Raw genomic sequence first — 16,383 nt, 5'->3', positions numbered from 1 at the left:
CCAACCCCTGTACCCCCCCCCCCACCCCCCGTACCCCCCCCCCCCCCCCCCGTACCCCCCCCCAACCCTGTTCCCCCCCCCCAACCCCGTACCCCCCCCCAACCCCCCCCACCCCCCCCCCCCAACCCCGTACCCCCCCCCCAACCCCGTACCCCCCGACAACCCTGTCCCCCCCCAACCCCCGTACCCCCCCACCCCCGTACCCCCCCCAACCCCGTACCCCCCAACCCCGTACCCCAACATCCCCCCCAACCCCGTACCCCCCCCCAACCCCGTACCCCCCCCCCAACCCCGTACCCCCCCCCAACCCCGTACCCCCCCCCAACCCCGTACCCCCCCCCCCCAACCCCGTACCCCCCCCCCCCCAACCCCCGTACCCCCCCTCCTCCCCCCAACCCCTACCCCCCCCCCCAACCCCAACCTCCCCCCCAACCCCGTACCCCCCCCCAACCCCGTACCCCAACCCCCCCCAACCCCGTACCCCCACCCCACCCCAACTTCCCCCCACCCCGTACCCCCCCCCCCCAACCCCCAACCCCCCCCCAACCCCGTCCCCCCCAACCCCGTCCCCCCCCCAACCCCCCCCCCCCCAACCCCCCCCCAACCCCCGTACCCCCCCCCCAACCCCCCCCCCCAACCCCCCCCCCAACCCCGTACCCCCCCCCAACCCCGTACCCCCCCTTCCCCCCCAACCCCGTACCCCCCCCAACCCCCCCGTACCCCCCCCCCCCCCCCGTACCCCCCCCCCAACCCCGTACCACCTACCCCCCCCCAACCCCGTACCCCCCCCCCCCAACCCCCCCCCCCCCCCCCCCACCCCAACCCCGTACCCCCCCCCCCCCCACCCCCGTACCCCCCCCAACCCCGTACCCCCCCCCAACCCCGTACCCCCCCCCCCCTCACCCCGTACCCCCCCCAACCCTGTACCCCCCCCCCCCAACCCCGTACCCCCCCCCCCAACCCCGTACCCCCCCCCTGTTACCCCCCCCCAACCCCCGTAACCCCAACATCCCCCCCAACCCCGTACCCCCCCCCCCAACCCCGTACCCCCCCCCAACCCCGTACCCCCCCCCCCCCCCCACCCCGTACCCCCCAACCCCGTACCCCAACTTCCACCCCAAACCCCGTACCCCCCCAACACTCCCGCAACCTCAGCCCTAAAACTGTGCCCCACTCTCTGCCCCTCTGTCTCCACTACTGTCTCCCCCCCAGATCCACGTGTTGGAGTCGGGCGACGTTCACATCTACAGTCGCAACCAGGAGAACAACACGACAAAGTACCCCGACATCATCAGCAGGGTCAGCAAGGTGAGGGGTGGGGGGGGGAGAGAGAGGGGGGAGAGAGAGGGGGGGGAGGGATGGGAGGGAGAGGGAAAGGTGAGAGAGAGGGGGGAGAGGGGGGGAGGGGAAGAGGGAGAGACAGACAGAGAGAGAGAGGGGGAATTAAGGGCAGGGGATGGAATGTGTGTGGCCACTCTACCCACTCTCTACTATCCCAGGTGTGTAAGGCCCACGTTCGCTCCTGTGTGCTGGACACTGAGGCCGTGGCCTGGGACAGAGACAAGAGACAGATTCAACCCTTCCAGGTCCTGACCACCCGCAAGAGGAAGGTGCGTGAGGGGGGGGGGGGGGGGGGAGAGGGGGGGCTGAGGGTCACAAGTTCTCGGAGCAGTATTAGAAACATAGAAATTAGGTGCAGGAGTAGGCCATTCGGCCCTTCGTGCCTGCACCGCCATTCAATATGATCATGGCTGATCATCCAACTCAGTATCCCGTACCTGCCTTCTCTCCATACCCCCTGATCCCCATAGCCACAAGGGCCACATCTAACTCCCTCTTAAATATAGCCAATGAACTGGCCTCAACTACCCTCTGTGGCAGAGAGTTCCAGAGATTCACCACTCTCTGCGTGAAAAAATTAGGCCATTCGGCCCATCAAGTCCACTACGCTATTCAATCATGGCTGATCTATCTCTCCCTCCTAACCCCATTCTGCCTTCTCCCCATAAACCCCTGACACCCGTACGAGTCAACAATCTCTCTGCCTTGAAAATATCCACTGACTTGGCCTCCACTGCCATCTGTGGCAAAGAATTCCACAGATTCACCTCCCACAGACTAAAGAAATTCCTCCTCAACTCCCTCGGAAAGGAACATCCTTCAAATCTGAGGCTGTGACCTCTGGTCCTAGACTCACCCACTAGTGGAAACATCCTCTCCACATCCACTCCATCCAGGCCTGTCACTATTCGGTGAAGTTTCATGAGGTCCCCCCTCTCACTGTCTCTCACTGTGCAGTTTTGGTCCCCTAATTTGAGGAAGGGCATTCTTGCTATTGAGGGAGTGCAGCGTAGGTTCACCAGGTTAATTCCCAGGATGGCGGGGCTGTCATATGCCGAGAGAGTGGAGCGGCTGGGCTTGTACACTCTGGAATTTAGAAGGATGGGAGGAGATCTTATTGAAACATAGAAGATTGTTAAGGGTTTGGACACGCTAGAGGCAGGAAACATGTTCCCAATGTTGCGGAAGTCCAGAACCAGGGGCCACAGTTTAAGAATAAGGGGTAAGCCATTTAGAGCGGAGACGAGGAACCACTTTTCCACCCAGAGAGTTGTGAATCTGTGGCCATTTAGGACTGGGATGAGGAGAAATTTTTCCACCCAGAGGGTGGTGAATCTGGAATTCGCTGCCTCAGAGGGCGGTGGAGGCCGGTTCTCTGGATGTTTTCAAGAGAGAGCTAGATTGGGCTCTTAAAAATAGTGGTCAGGGGATATGGGTAGAAGGCAGGAATGGGGTACTGATTGGGGATGATCAGCCATGATCACATTGAATGGCGGTGCTGGCTCGAAGGGCCAAATGGACTACTCCTGCACCTAGTCTATTGTCTCTCTCTCTGTCTCTCTGTCTCTTCTCTCTCTCTGTCTGTCTCTATCAATCTGTCTCTCTCTCTCTCTGTCTCTCTCTCTCTCTCTAGTCTCTGTTTTTTTTCCATTTCAAAAACGTTATTCAGCACAAACACATGACACATCGACAACACAATCAGGTGACAATGTAACAAATAATCATTATAGTACAATGATGCATTCAGTATTTACAATACTCTCAACCCCACGTGGTGACCAGCGCCCACGGAAGGCCTCCAGTCCCCGTGGACACCGCATGTTCCCTCTCCATGGACACACGTGCACGAACGTAGGCCCGGAAGAGGGGCAGGCAGCCGACTCTAGCCTGACCATCGACCGCCTGCTGCCTGGACCCGCGTATGGCCATCTTGGCCAGGCCCAGGAGTAGACTGACAGGTAAGTCCCACCCTCCCACTTGGCTCTCCCCACACCCTCCCTTGTGTCCAAACACTAGAATCATGGGACTAAAATGTAACCAGAACTTTAGGAACAACCCCTTCAGATATTGATACAGGGGCAGTAGCCTCTCACACTCCATATAAATGTGGAACACGGTCTCTTCCTCGCCACAGAAAATACAGACAGCGGACGAGCCCGTGAACCGACTCAAAAGTTTGTTACATGCCACTGATCTGTGCAGCACTCTCCACCCCAGGTCCCCAATGTAAAGGGGGACAACTCCCTTGTAGAGGGACCCCCACTGGGGACCACCCCCTCCTTCAGGTGGTAACACCGTCTGCCATGGTGTGTCAGGACGGGAAACGAAGGCAAGGAGGTGCAGAATATGCAGGAACATTCTATACAGTGAGCGTCTCTTGCAATCATGAAATGGCACGCTAATCATCTCAGAAAGGCGGCTCAGGTTGCGTGGAGCCGGTGCCCGAGATATATCCCGGAGCCGAGGCCGATGAGCAGATCTGGCGGAGCGGGTGAAAGCTCAGTCTGAACCACTATAAGCGCGCGCCTCTCCTCGACACCCGCCATGACAGTGTGGGGTCCGGCCACTCCCGCAGCCGCAACATCCCCCTCCCCTCGTGGAGCAACACGCTGGCTGAAAACAGCCAGATTCCTCACTCTTAACACATCCCGGTAGAAAACAGGCAAGCCCCTTAGGGCGGGTCAACTGATGCCCGCCACCGGGAGCCGCGAGACCCCCCTTAGACAACGACCCTGACTGAAAAAATACGTGGCCAGAGTGTGCCATCTGGGGGGGTTCTCTATATACATAAACCTCCGCAGTCCTGAGGCGGAGAGCCGCCACCTGGGTACGCACCAATACAATGGACTGGCCGCCCTCCTCTAACGGGAGACTCAGGACCGCTGCGGAAACCCGGTGCTTCCTATTTCCCCAAAATAAATCTACCAGCTTCTTATGTAAAGCAGTTACAAATATAGAGGGCGGGACAAGAGGAGCCAGCCGGTACCATAATATGGAGGCCACCAGCTGGTTTATGACCAACACCCTCCCCTGAAAGGAAAGAACTCCAAGCAGGCCTGACCAACGCCCCAGCCGGGCAACCACTTTCTTCAACTATTCTGTCTCCAACTCCTGCCAGTTTGCCGGCCAAGTATCCTCAGTGGGACTCAGATACACTCCCAGATAGAGGAGGTGTGTGGTGCTCCATGCATACATTGCCAACTCCTCTGGCAGGGAGTCCACCTGCCACTGACCCACTAAAAGTCCAGAGCACTTGCTCCAATTAATCCTGACAGAAGATGCATCCGAGAAAATCTCCTGGCAGTCACGCAACCTCCGCAGGTCACCAGGATCAGTGAACATAAGGAGTACATCATCGGGCATACCCCGAAAGAACCTGATCAAGAGACAGAAAAGCAGCTGACTGACCAGTACCCTGTGCTAGATGAATCAGGTCCCTAACCAGGTGGATGTTACCCTGAATGGACCGACCAGGGACTGTATAGGACTGGTCATGGTGAATCAGCTGAGACAGCACAGAGCCCAGGCGATTTGCCATCGCCCGTGCAAACACTGCATATACTCTGTACATAGGAGAGAGGCCGGGCGCCAGTTTTTCAACAAGCGGAGTTCCCCCTTCTTGGGCAGCAGGACAACAACTGCTCTACGCCACGAGAGGGGCATCTCCCTGGTCGCCAGGCTCTCCCCCGTCAACCCATCCAGCCCGGGGGACTTGCCCCTCCTGAGCTGATGCAATGCACGAGTCAACTCCTCCAATGATAAGGGGCCATCAAGAAGATCGGCCACCTCCCTATATCTAGAGTCGGTAGACCCTCCCACATGTCCTGCTGAGCTTCCCTGCTGACTCCACCTGCGGAGAACAGGGAACCATAAAAGGACCTGACCAAGGCACTAATCCTCTCTGGATCCGTGACAGAGGAGCCATCATCCACGAGCTGCTTGCGGGCTCCCCGCCCTTTCTCCAGAGAGAAAAAGAAAGGCGAAGCTCGATCCAGATCGTGCAGCATCTGGACCCGCGCCCTCACGTAAGCGCCTCGGGACCGCTCAAGTTGCAGGTCCCCCAAGGCTTCCTTCTTCTCCTGAAACTCTCCCCATTCACAAGTGTCATCTCCAACCCGACCCAGGCAAGACTCTGCGTCCATCAGCTCCCTCTCAAACCTCTCGACCGCTGAGTCCCGCTGCCCGGTCAACCCCCACGTGTATTCCTTACAAAAAAGACGGATGTGAGCTTTCCCCACATCCCACCACTGCCTAAGGGAAGAGAAGCATCTCTGCCTCTCTCTCCACCGCACCCAGAACCGACTGAATGACTCCCGGAAACACCGATCCTCCAGCAGCCGGTTGTTAAAGTGCCAGTACGCAGACCCGTCCCGAACGCGTGCTGCATTAAAGTCCACACGCACCAGAGCACGGCACCAGCTGCATTGAGGCCGCTGAGACACGGGAAACATACGCTCGGGAGATATATATTCGATCACAGTGGGAACCTCCAACCTCCGCGATAAAGCAGTGAATCCCTCTCAGCTTCTTCGCTACAGCAGGGGCACACTGAGTACCAGAACGGTCTCGTCACTAACAACAGTATGCATGTTCTACAGAAAACTCACTGCATATTTCCCCTCTCTGAGGACTGATAATGCTGAAATCTTCAAAAACTCACTCTACTTCCGTTTATATTAAGTGTGGCAACTAAGAACGTGCAAACACACTAGATTGTGATCCTCACACTCCTCATAGACTCGAAAACTCTCTCCGAAGAACTTCAAAAACTTCCAAACTTCTCAGACTCAGGAAGATCAATATCTTTGTTACCAAGAATAACCTCGAGAGTCTTAATAAATCCCGGCAAATCTGCCCACCGTCTCCGTGCCGCTTCAAGTTTTGTCCTGACAGCTCGGCTTGTTTTGAAAAAGTCCCGAACCTCATGGATAGCGACTGATTGAGACACAGCCTTGGGGCCCGGACACTCAGCCACCCCACTCACACCTGGAACAACACCCTCTTCTGCACAACGTCACGGTCATTTTCAGAGTTGAAAGGACTACAGCTCGCTGACAACTCACTCACCCCACTGCACAAGCCGGCCCCATCACTCACCCCCTCCTCCGGCATGACACCACCCCCAGGATCAATGCTGAGGGAGGGTCCTAAAGAGGATTACATCCCCGACCTCCACAGCACCCAGAATACCAGCAACACCCAGAAGATCTCCATGTTTTTTGGACTCTCCCTTTCTTACTCAGCTGGTGGGGCAGCACACACCCCCCCCACAGCACCTCCACTGGCTCTAATAAGGAGCACAGACTGGAACATTGATGCCCCCGAACCTCCCCCTCCGGGCTGACTCAGCCCATCCCAGAGGACACACACCCAGGGGAGCTAAACTCAACGCCCGATGAGATAACTCCCTCGGAGGGCCCCTGAGATGAAGGGACACCCACCCACCCAGAGGACACAACTCCAGAGGAGGCAGCCCCAGCATCTGGTCTTGTATTACCCGCTGAAGATCCCTACAACAGAGGCCCAACCTCCGGCCCAGAAGACACCAGTTCATGACCACCATCCTCATCATGGGTGGAAGGTCTGGAGATGGGCGTCCCCCTAACTTTGGACCCGTGCCCCTGCTCTCCCTCGCCGCGCTCACACCACTAGCATGCCGCGGTACAGTGACCTCCATAAAGGAAGGATCTTCCACCTCCACACGACCCCCAGTCACTTTGCTACCCGCATGTTTTACCTTCACTACCCCCATCTGAACCACCTAAGCTCCTTGCTGGGCCACGGCAGGTGCACTCTGGACCTCACTGGAGCTGACAGGTGCCCCTTGGGTGGTCTCAGATCTAGGCAAGTGCCCATTCGCTTGCGTTTGACTCGCTTGGGTGGGCTTACTCGTCTTCCTCTTCTGCTTCTCCCAAAGTTTCTCCCCCCCACCCCCCCCCCCCCCCCCCCCACCCTCCTCCCCCTGCTCCTCGCCATCAGCCACCACCACAGGTGCAGGACGTAGGGGGCGGGGGCCATCGCTGCCCTGAGTCACCAAGGCGGAACTTGCAGCCCTAGATGGGCTATCACTGCTGCTCTGGGTCACCGGGGCAGAGCTGGCAGCTCTAGATGGGCTATCACTGCTGCTCTGGGTCACCGGGGCAGAGCTGGCAGCACTAGCCTGGTCAGCAGTACCACCCCGTGTCACCGAGGCATGACGAGCCACCCCGGATGGGCCCGCAGTGCATTCCTGGGCCGCTGCGCTAGAACTTCTAGCAGTGATCCCGCGATTATGACACTCCCTACGGAGATGTCCAAACTCACCGCACACATGACACCGTGCCTTTCCCCAACTCTGTCACTCGCATCTATGGAGACCCTTGTGCTCCACAACAAAGCTCCCCTCAACGCCTTCCTCCTCTCCCACCTTCATGAAAACCCTCCTTTTGAAGCTCCTTTACATACAGGTCATTCCCGGGGTGCATAAGCCTAAAAAGCTTAGACCGCACCTCCCCAACCATAGACAGGTGTGGAAGAAGTGTTGCATCCCGACTACACATGGGGCAACTCCACAGGAGAACCGGTCTCACAGTAAACACCCACGGATCCACCTGTATAAGGACCCCCCCCCCCCCCCCCCCCACTGAGAGCCCCCTCTCCAACGCTAGGGCCACATCCACCCAGGACTCAACCTTTCCTCCTGCAAGCCCGGAAGAGACAATGACATCCCTCTTGCAAAGGTCTTGCAAGCCCTTTGCAATTGCTCCCCTGGTCCACAGGGGCCCAGTTTGGACCGAGATCCCGAATATGTCCCAACCCAAGTCAGCATGAGGCTCATCCTCAAATGGCCCTGAACCCGCCCCTGAAACCACAGCTGCATAACTCCGGCCCTTTGGCCGGCCCCCCACCATCTTGACAGTAGCACAAACCAGCTCCAGGAAACCCAGCAGCTCGGCTCCAAGCGACTCTCTCAGAGACAGTCACAGTCTAAGATAAGCAGCAGAAGCAGAAACCTCCAGCTGACGCAGGGAAAACCCCAAGTTCGTCCACAGCCGAGAGCAGTTTTTGGGAAGCTCTTTTACAGCCCTGCCGGAAGCAAAAGTACCTTCTTCACATTAAGCCAGGCGGCAGCAACACTGTGCAAAATGGTGTTGGGGCAGATAATCAGTGCTAGAATCGTCAGACACCCAACTCTTGCCTACCTTCGATCTCCAGGCACTGTTGGCAATCCGCCAGTCACGGCCACACCCACACCCACACCCACTGCGGTGCAGAAAAACTCAGGAATATCACACTAATGGAGGAATCCTTAAACAAAGGAAAGTTTCAGCAGTCCAACGATAAGTTAAACTATGAAGCCTCACTGCCACTGTTCCTCCTCCATCAACAAGATCCTTGAAAGGCTGCTTCAAAACTTTTCAGCCACCGGAGCTGAGAAACACACAGCCTCTCTGTCTCTCTGTCTCTATCTCTCTCTCTGTCTCTATCTCTCTCTGTCTCTACCCCGTGTTCATGCTGTGTGCCTCTCTCTCTATCTCCAGGATGTTGCTGCTGCTGACATCACGGTGCAGGTTTGCGTTTATGCCTTTGATCTGCTCTACCTCAACGGAGAGGTAAGGACCCACCCTCTCTCTCCCTCTACCTTCCCCCCACTCTCCCTTCCTTCCCCCTCTCCCTCCCCCCCTCTCCACCCTCCCCCCACTCCCTATACCCTCTCTCTCCCCGCCCTCCTCCTCCACTCTCCCCTTCCCCCTCTACCTCTTCCCCTCTCTCCACCCTCCCACCCACTCTCTCTCTCTCCCCCTCTCCCAGTCTCTCTCTGCCTCTCACTCTCTTTCTCCCTGTCGCTCTCCCTCCCCTCTCTCTCTCTCTCCTCTCTCCCTCTCTCTCCCCACTCTCTCCCTCTCTCTCTCTCTCCCCCTCCCTCTCCCCTACATAGAAACATAGAAAATAGGTGCAGGAGGAGGCCATTCGGCCCTTCGAGCCAGCACCGCCATTCATTGTGATCATGGCAGATCATCCCCAATCAATAACCCGTGCCTGCCTTCTCCCCATATCCCTTGACTCCACTAGCCCCTAGAGCTCTATCTAACTCTCTCTTAAATCCATCCAGTGATTTGGCCTCCACTGCCCTCTGTGGCAGGGAATTCCATAAATTCACAACTCTGGGTGAAAAAGTTTTTTCTCATCTCAATCTTAAATGGCCTCCCCTCTTCTCTCTCCCCCTCTCCCTCTCTCTCTCTCTCTCTCTCTCTCTCTCTCTCTCTCTCTCTCTCTCTCTCTCTCTCTCTCTCTCTCTCTCTCTCTCTCTCTCTCTCTCTCTCTCTCTCCCTCTCTCTCCCCCTCACTCTCTCTCTCCCCCCCTCTCTCCTCTCTCTCCCCCTCACTCACTCTCCCCCCTCCCCCCTCTCCCTCCCCCTCCTCCCTCACTCTCTCCCCCTCACTCCCTCTCCCCCTCCCTCACTCTCTCTCCCCTCCCTCTCTCTCCTCTCACTCTCTCTCTCTCCCCCTCACTTTCTCCCCCCTCACTCTCTCTCACTCACTCACCTCCCCTCACTCCCCTCCCCTCACTCTCTCTCCCTCACTCTCTCTCTCCCTCCCTCACTCTCTCTCTCTCACTCCCCCTCTCCCCCAGTCCCTGGTGAAGGAACCTTTCTCCAGACGCCGCCAGTTATTGCGAGAGTCGTTTGAGGAGATTGAGGGAGAGTTTGTATTTGCCGAGTCGATGATCGGGAATAACACCGAGGATATTGCTGAGTTCCTCGAACAATCCATCAAAGGTGAGTGTGGTGGGCACGGACTGGGTGGGCCGAAGGGCCAGTTTGCCCGCTGTATCTCGAGACTAGACTACTCCCGTCTCCCTCGCTCTGTCTCCCCAGACTCATGTGAGGGTCTCATGGTGAAGACTTTGGACGTTGATGCAACCTATGAGATCGCCAAACGTTCCCACAACTGGCTGAAGGTAGGTGGTCGATGGGCCGAATGGCTCCCACACTCTCCCTCCCCCTCCCCCTCCCTCTCGCACCGCCATTCATTGTGATCATGGCTGATCATCCCCAATCAGTACCCCGTTCCTGCCTTCCCCTCATATCCCCTGACTCCACTATTTTTAAGAGCCCTATCTAGCTCTCTCTTGAAAGCATCCAGAGAACCAGCTTCCACCGTCATCTGAGGCAGAGAATTCGACAGACTCACCACTCTATGAGAAAAAGTGTTTTGTCGTCTCCAAATGGCTTACTCCTTATTCGTAAACTGTGGCCCCTGGTTCTGGACTCCCCCAACATCGGGAACATGTTTCCTGCCTCTAGCGTGTCCAAGCCCTTAACAATCTTATCTGTTTCAATGAGATTCCCTTTCATCCTTCTAAACTCCAGAGTGTACAAGTCTAGCTGCTCCATTCTCTCAGCATATGACAGTCCCACTATCCCGGGAATTAACCTTGTAAACCTACGCTGCACTCCCTCAATAGCAAAAATGTCCTTCCTCAAATTAGGGGACCAAAACTACATACAATACTCCAGGTGTGGTCTCACTAGGGCCCCATACAACTGCAGAAGGACCTCTTTGCTCCTATATTCGATTCCTCTTGTTATAAAGGCCAACATGCCATTCGCTTTCTTCACTGCCTGCTGTACCTGCATGCTTACTTTCATATACTGATGAACAAGGACCCCTAGATCCCGTTGTACTTCCCCTTTTCCCAACTTGACGCCATTTAGATAGTAATCTGCTTTCCTGTTTTTGCTACCAAAGTGGATAACCTCCTATTTATCTGCATTAAACTTCATCTGCTATGCATCTGCCCACTCCCCCAACCTGTCCAAGTCACCCTGCATTCTCATAGCATCCTCCTCATATTTCACACTGCCACCCAGCTTTGTGTCATCCACAAATTTGCTAATGTTACTTTGAATCCCTTCATCCAAATCATCGATGTATATTGTGAATAGCTGCGGTCCCAGCATCGAGCCTTGCGGTACCCCACTAGTCACTGCCTGCCATTCTGAAAGGGATCCGTTAATCCCTGCTCTTTGTTTCCTGTCTGCCAGCCACTTCTCTATCCATGTCAGCACACTACCCCCAATACCATGTGCTCCTATGTGGAACCTTATCAAATGCTTTCTGAAGGTCCAGGTACACTACATCCACTGGCTCTCCCTTGTCCATTTTCCTAGTTACATCTTCAAATAATTCCAGAAGATTAGTCAAACACTAGACTAAGTGGGACCCGTTGGGTCCCAGCATCACACGGGAGGGCTGGTCACCCAACGCAATATTCCACCTCTCCACCAATTCCAATATTGCTGGCCAGTGGGGGGGGGGGGGGGGGGGCTTTCTGTTGCGCTAGTTCGTACTATTTGTTGATCACACACTCCCTCCACCTCACACAGCCACTCACATACAGACTCTCACACACACACACACACACACACACACACACACACACACACACACACACACAACACACACACACACACACACACACACACAATACTAAAATTCCAAGTAACTTAGAACGTGTTGAATATACAGTGTGGAAAACGAATGTTTAAAGCCTCCTGTAGAGGCTGCTGCTGCTGAAGCAAAAAGTGCTTTAAATAACATCCAACAAACACTCACCATAGACAAAGCAGTCAGCTCTCTTGAATTATTGAATGGCGCCTGCACTCGTCGCCATCATGAGGTCACCCTCTCGCTTCTTGCCGCTAACCATAAATGACGTCATCTGCGCCCTTGCAACTAAGCGAAAATCACAGAATGAGTGACAATTTTGAAATTAAACACAGTCCTGATCTAATAAAATGTTTATTCATGCTTTATCCATCCGAAAACTGTTGCATGCAAGCCCTTTAAAAGCCAAGCCAATTGGACAAAAACACTTTGCAAGCCAACAACACATTTGCTGAAAGCCCTTTAAAAAGCCAACCTAATTGGGCAAACACTTTGCAAACAACAAACACATTTGCTGAAAACCACATCGCGGGGACTCACCGTGGAGTGGACGTGCATTCAGTGCTATTCGCAGCTCAGAGAGCCGTGACCCTCTCGCTTCATCCGTCTGGCAGAGACTGAGCCACGACACTTACGGGTTTTATAGCCCCTCCCCCCTGCTGCCAGAGGGAGCAGCAGACAATGGCATTTTTTTAAAAAACATTAATATCTGATTTTTCATCGATGGGAAAAATCCTCCGCTCCAGTCCAGCGGAGGGGGGCTCTGAGTGAGGTGGCCAAAAATGACGGCCGTAAGTGGCGGCGTTCTCTCGGAAATCACATTGCAGTGAGTCAAAAGCGGTCAAGATCTTACTTTTAGTAATATATATAGATGATATCCTCTTCGTAAGTTCATGCTGACTCGGACCGATCCTGTTACTGCTATCCAAATGTTCGGCTATCTCATCTTTTATAATTGACGCCAGCATTTTCCCCACCACCAATGTCAGGCTAACTGTTCCGTTTTCTCTCTCCCGCCTTTCTTAAAAAGTGGGATAACATTAGCTATCCTCCAATTCACCGGAACTGAACCCGAGTCATTAGAACATTGGAAAATTATCACCAATGCATCCACAATTTCTAGAGCCACTTCCTTAAGTACCCTGGGATGCCGACCATCAGGCACTAGGGATTTATCAGCCTTCAGTCCCATCAGTCTACCCAACACCATTTCCAGTCTAATGTGGATTTCCGTCAGTTCCTCCGTCACCCCAGATCCTCTGGCCACTAGTACATCAGGAAGATTGTTTGTGTCCTCCTTAATGAAGACAGATCCAAAGTACCTGTTCAACTCATCTGCCATTTCCTTGTTCCCCATAATAAATTCACCTTTTTCGGTCATCAAGGGTCCAACTTTGGTTTTAACTAATTTTTTCCACTTCACATACCTAAAGAAGCTTTTACTATCCTGCTTTATATTCTTGGCTAGCGTACCTTCGTACCTCATCTTTTCTTCCCGTATTGTCTTTTTGGTTATCTTCTGATGCTCATTTAAACAATCCTCTTGCTTCCCGCTCATCTTTGCTACGTTGTACTTCTTCGCTTTAATTTTTATACTGTCCCTGACGTCCCTTGTCAGCCACGGTCGTCCCTCACTCCCCTTGGAATCTTTCTTCCTCCTAGGAATGAACTGGTCCTGCACCTTCTGTATTACTCCCAGAAATACCTGCCATTGTTGTTCCACTATCACCCCTGCTAGTGTATCTTTCCAGTCAACTTTGGCCAGCTCCTCCCTCATGGCCCCATAGTTCCCTTTATTCAACTGCAATACTGACACCTCCGATCTACCGTTCTCCCTCTCCAATTGTAGATTAAACCTGACCATATTATGGTCACTGCCTCCTAATGGCTCATTAACCTCAAGGTCCTTTATCAAATCCGGTTCATTACATACGATGCTGCCTGACCCGCTGAGTTACTCGAGTACTGTGACTTTTTTTAGTAAAACAGCACCTGCAGTTCTTTGTTTCTACTCACTCTCTCCCTCTATCTCTCTATCTGTCTATCCCCCTATCTCTGTCTGTTTCTCTCTATCTCTCTCCGTCTCCCTATCTCTCTTTCTGTCTGTCTCTCTCTCTGTCTCTCTCTGTCTCTGTGTGTCTGCTCTGTAACTGTGTGGCTCTCTAACTAACGCCGTGTCTCTCTCTGTGTCTCTCCGGCAGCTGAAGAAGGACTACCTGGATGGAGTTGGGGATTCACTGGACCTGGTGGTTATTGGAGGATATCACGGGCGGGGGAAGAGAACGGGCGTCTATGGGGGATTCCTGCTGGCTTGTTACCACCCCGACCTCGAGGAGTTCCACACTGTGTGTAAGGTACGGGGAGAGAGAGAGAGACGGGGAGAGGGAGAGAGTCGGGGAGATAGAGAGTCGAGGAGAAAGACGTGGGAGAGAGAGAGAGACGGGGAGAGGGGGAGAGAGAGGCGGGGAGAGAGAGAGTCGATGAGAAAGACGGGGAGAGAGAGAGAGTCGAGGAGAAAGAGACGGGGAGAGAGAGAGACAGGGAGTGAGAGATGGGGGAGAGAGACAGGGAGAGCGAGAGACGGGGAGAGAGAGAGTGGGGGGGAGAGAGAGAGAGAGGGGAGAGAGAGAGAGAGAGACGGGGAGCGACCGAGACGGGGAGAGAGAGAGAGTCTATCGATGCTCCTTAACGTGGACTCCCCTGATCTCTCTCTGTCCACAGATTGGGACCGGATTCAAAGACGAGGAACTCGGACAACATGCCAACTTCTTCAAGGTAACGTTCTCACACCCCTGCCCCCTCCCCCCCCCCCCCCCCCCCCCCCCCTTTCCCTCGCTCTCACTCCCCCTCTCCTTCTGTCACTCTCCCCCTGATTCTCTGTCTTTCCCCTAGGCCCACGTGTTAGACTGCCCGCGACCATATTACTGCTGGGACAGTTCGGCGGAGCCGGATGTGTGGTTTGATGCAGTTCAGGTGTGGGAGGTGAAGTGTGCCGATCTCTCTGTCTCCCCCATCTACAAAGCTGCTCTAGGGATGGTGAGTAACGGGGAGAGGGGGGGGAGGGCGAGGGAAGAGAGAGGGGGAGGAAGGAGGAGAGGGGAGGGAGTGTTGTGCAGATGTAGAGGGGGGGGTAAAGGTTGGGGGTACGCTGGGAGGGTCACACACGTTGAGGGGAGGGGGGGGGAGCGGGAGAGGAGGGGGGAAATTAGGGGGACACACTAACTCTCTCTTTAACCCACACACAGGTGGAGGAGGGGAGGGGGATCTCTCTCCGTTTCCCTCGGTTCCTGAGGGTCCGTGAGGACAAACAGCCGGAAGAGGCAACGTCCAGCTCGCAGGTAGTGACAGGGGGAGAGGGAGGTGAGTGGGGGAGAGGGAGGTGAGGGAGAGGGTGGGGAGGGGGAGAGGGAGGTGAGGGTGAGGGAGAGGGGGGGGGTGGGGGAGGGGGGGGGGGAGGGGGGGGGGGGGGGGAGAAAGGGGGAGGGGGGGGGGGGAGAGGGGGGGGGGGGGGGAGAGGAGAAAAAGGGGAGAGGGAGAGAAGGAGGAGAGAGAAAGAGTGGGGAGAGAGAGAATCTCCCTCTGTTTCTCTCTCTCTCTCTCTCTCTCTCTCTCTCTCTCTCTCTCTCTCTCTCCCTCTCTCCCCCCCCTCTCTCTCTCTCTCTCTCTCTCTCTCTCTCTCTCTCTCCCTCTCTCTCTCTCTCTCTCTCTCTCTCTCTCTCTCTCTCTCTCTCCTTTCTCCCCAAACCCACCCACCCCCCTTCTCTCTCTCCCAGATTGCCGACCTCTATCAGAAGCAACAACAGATTCAGAACCAGCAGGTCCCAGTGTTGAGGGACGACTCGGACTGAGGAGAAAGATTGGGAGGGGTAGAGAGGGGAGGGGGCCGGGGCGGGGCGGGGTTACAGGAGACTCCAGCCCCTCTCCCTGACACTGAGAGAGGGGGAAAAAGGGGAGAGAGAGAGTGGGGGGGGGGAGAGAGAGAGAGAGAAGGGGGGGGAAGAGAGACGGCGGAGAGGGTGGGGAGGGGGGGAGAGAGAGAGGGGGGAGAGAAAAGAGAAGGGGAGGGGAAAAGAGAAGGGGGAGAGGGTGGGAGGGGGAGAGAGAGAGAAGGGGGGGGGGAAGAGAGAGAAGGGATGGGAGGTGGGGTAACAGTCGTCTCTAGCCCTCTGGGGAGGGGGAGAGGGTAACGGTCTCAAGTCTCTTTGGGTCTGTGTCGCTGTGTTTTAGGCGCAACAATAAAATATAATGTTTGTAAACATCCGCGATGTCCCGTCTCTAGTTTATAACTCCTCCTAGGCTGTGGGCCGAGGAGCTTTTTTGTGCTGTTTCGTTACCCAACTCACGGAACTACATGAAATTTTCACATAGTGTGTAAAAATATTATATAAATCATCCCTGAAACTCGTCAAGAACAAAACTTGCACATTTTTTATTAAATTAGAGAAAAAACTGAAAATGTTGGGGTATTTTTAGTCCAATCAAAGCACGTTTGACATTGAGTTGTATTCCAGTTGGCCAATCACGCGCTTTGGTTCAGGCTAGCTGGGCAGGGAGCACACAACGTGGCTGAGAGGGCTTCACTGATGCCTGTTTTACTGGAGATTCCCATGA

At 55.1% G+C, this 16,383-nt stretch overlaps 1 protein-coding gene across 1 annotated transcript in view; it reads left to right on the top strand.

Annotated features, from left to right (window-relative positions):
- Window positions 1–16,012, top strand: part of lig1 (ligase I, DNA, ATP-dependent) — a 22,272-nt gene extending 6,260 nt beyond the window's left edge. Inside the window, 11 exon segments of the mRNA XM_055641230.1 lie at window positions 1,213–1,308; window positions 1,500–1,610; window positions 8,862–8,933; window positions 9,956–10,100; window positions 10,200–10,282; window positions 13,974–14,126; window positions 14,494–14,547; window positions 14,665–14,808; window positions 15,018–15,110; window positions 15,546–15,638; window positions 15,955–16,012. Of these exon segments, the coding sequence (XP_055497205.1) occupies window positions 1,213–1,308; window positions 1,500–1,610; window positions 8,862–8,933; window positions 9,956–10,100; window positions 10,200–10,282; window positions 13,974–14,126; window positions 14,494–14,547; window positions 14,665–14,808; window positions 15,018–15,110; window positions 15,546–15,620 (1,026 nt within the window). The 3' untranslated portion in view covers window positions 15,621–15,638; window positions 15,955–16,012.
- The last annotated feature ends 371 nt before the right edge of the window (window positions 16,013–16,383 follow it).

Source organism: Leucoraja erinacea, chromosome 9 (assembly GCF_028641065.1).
Source record: "Leucoraja erinacea ecotype New England chromosome 9, Leri_hhj_1, whole genome shotgun sequence".
In the NCBI taxonomy this organism is placed as follows: domain Eukaryota; kingdom Metazoa; phylum Chordata; class Chondrichthyes; order Rajiformes; family Rajidae; genus Leucoraja; species Leucoraja erinaceus.
The sequence above is the reverse complement of the archived record's forward strand: the minus strand, read 5'-3'. Positions and strand labels throughout refer to the sequence as shown.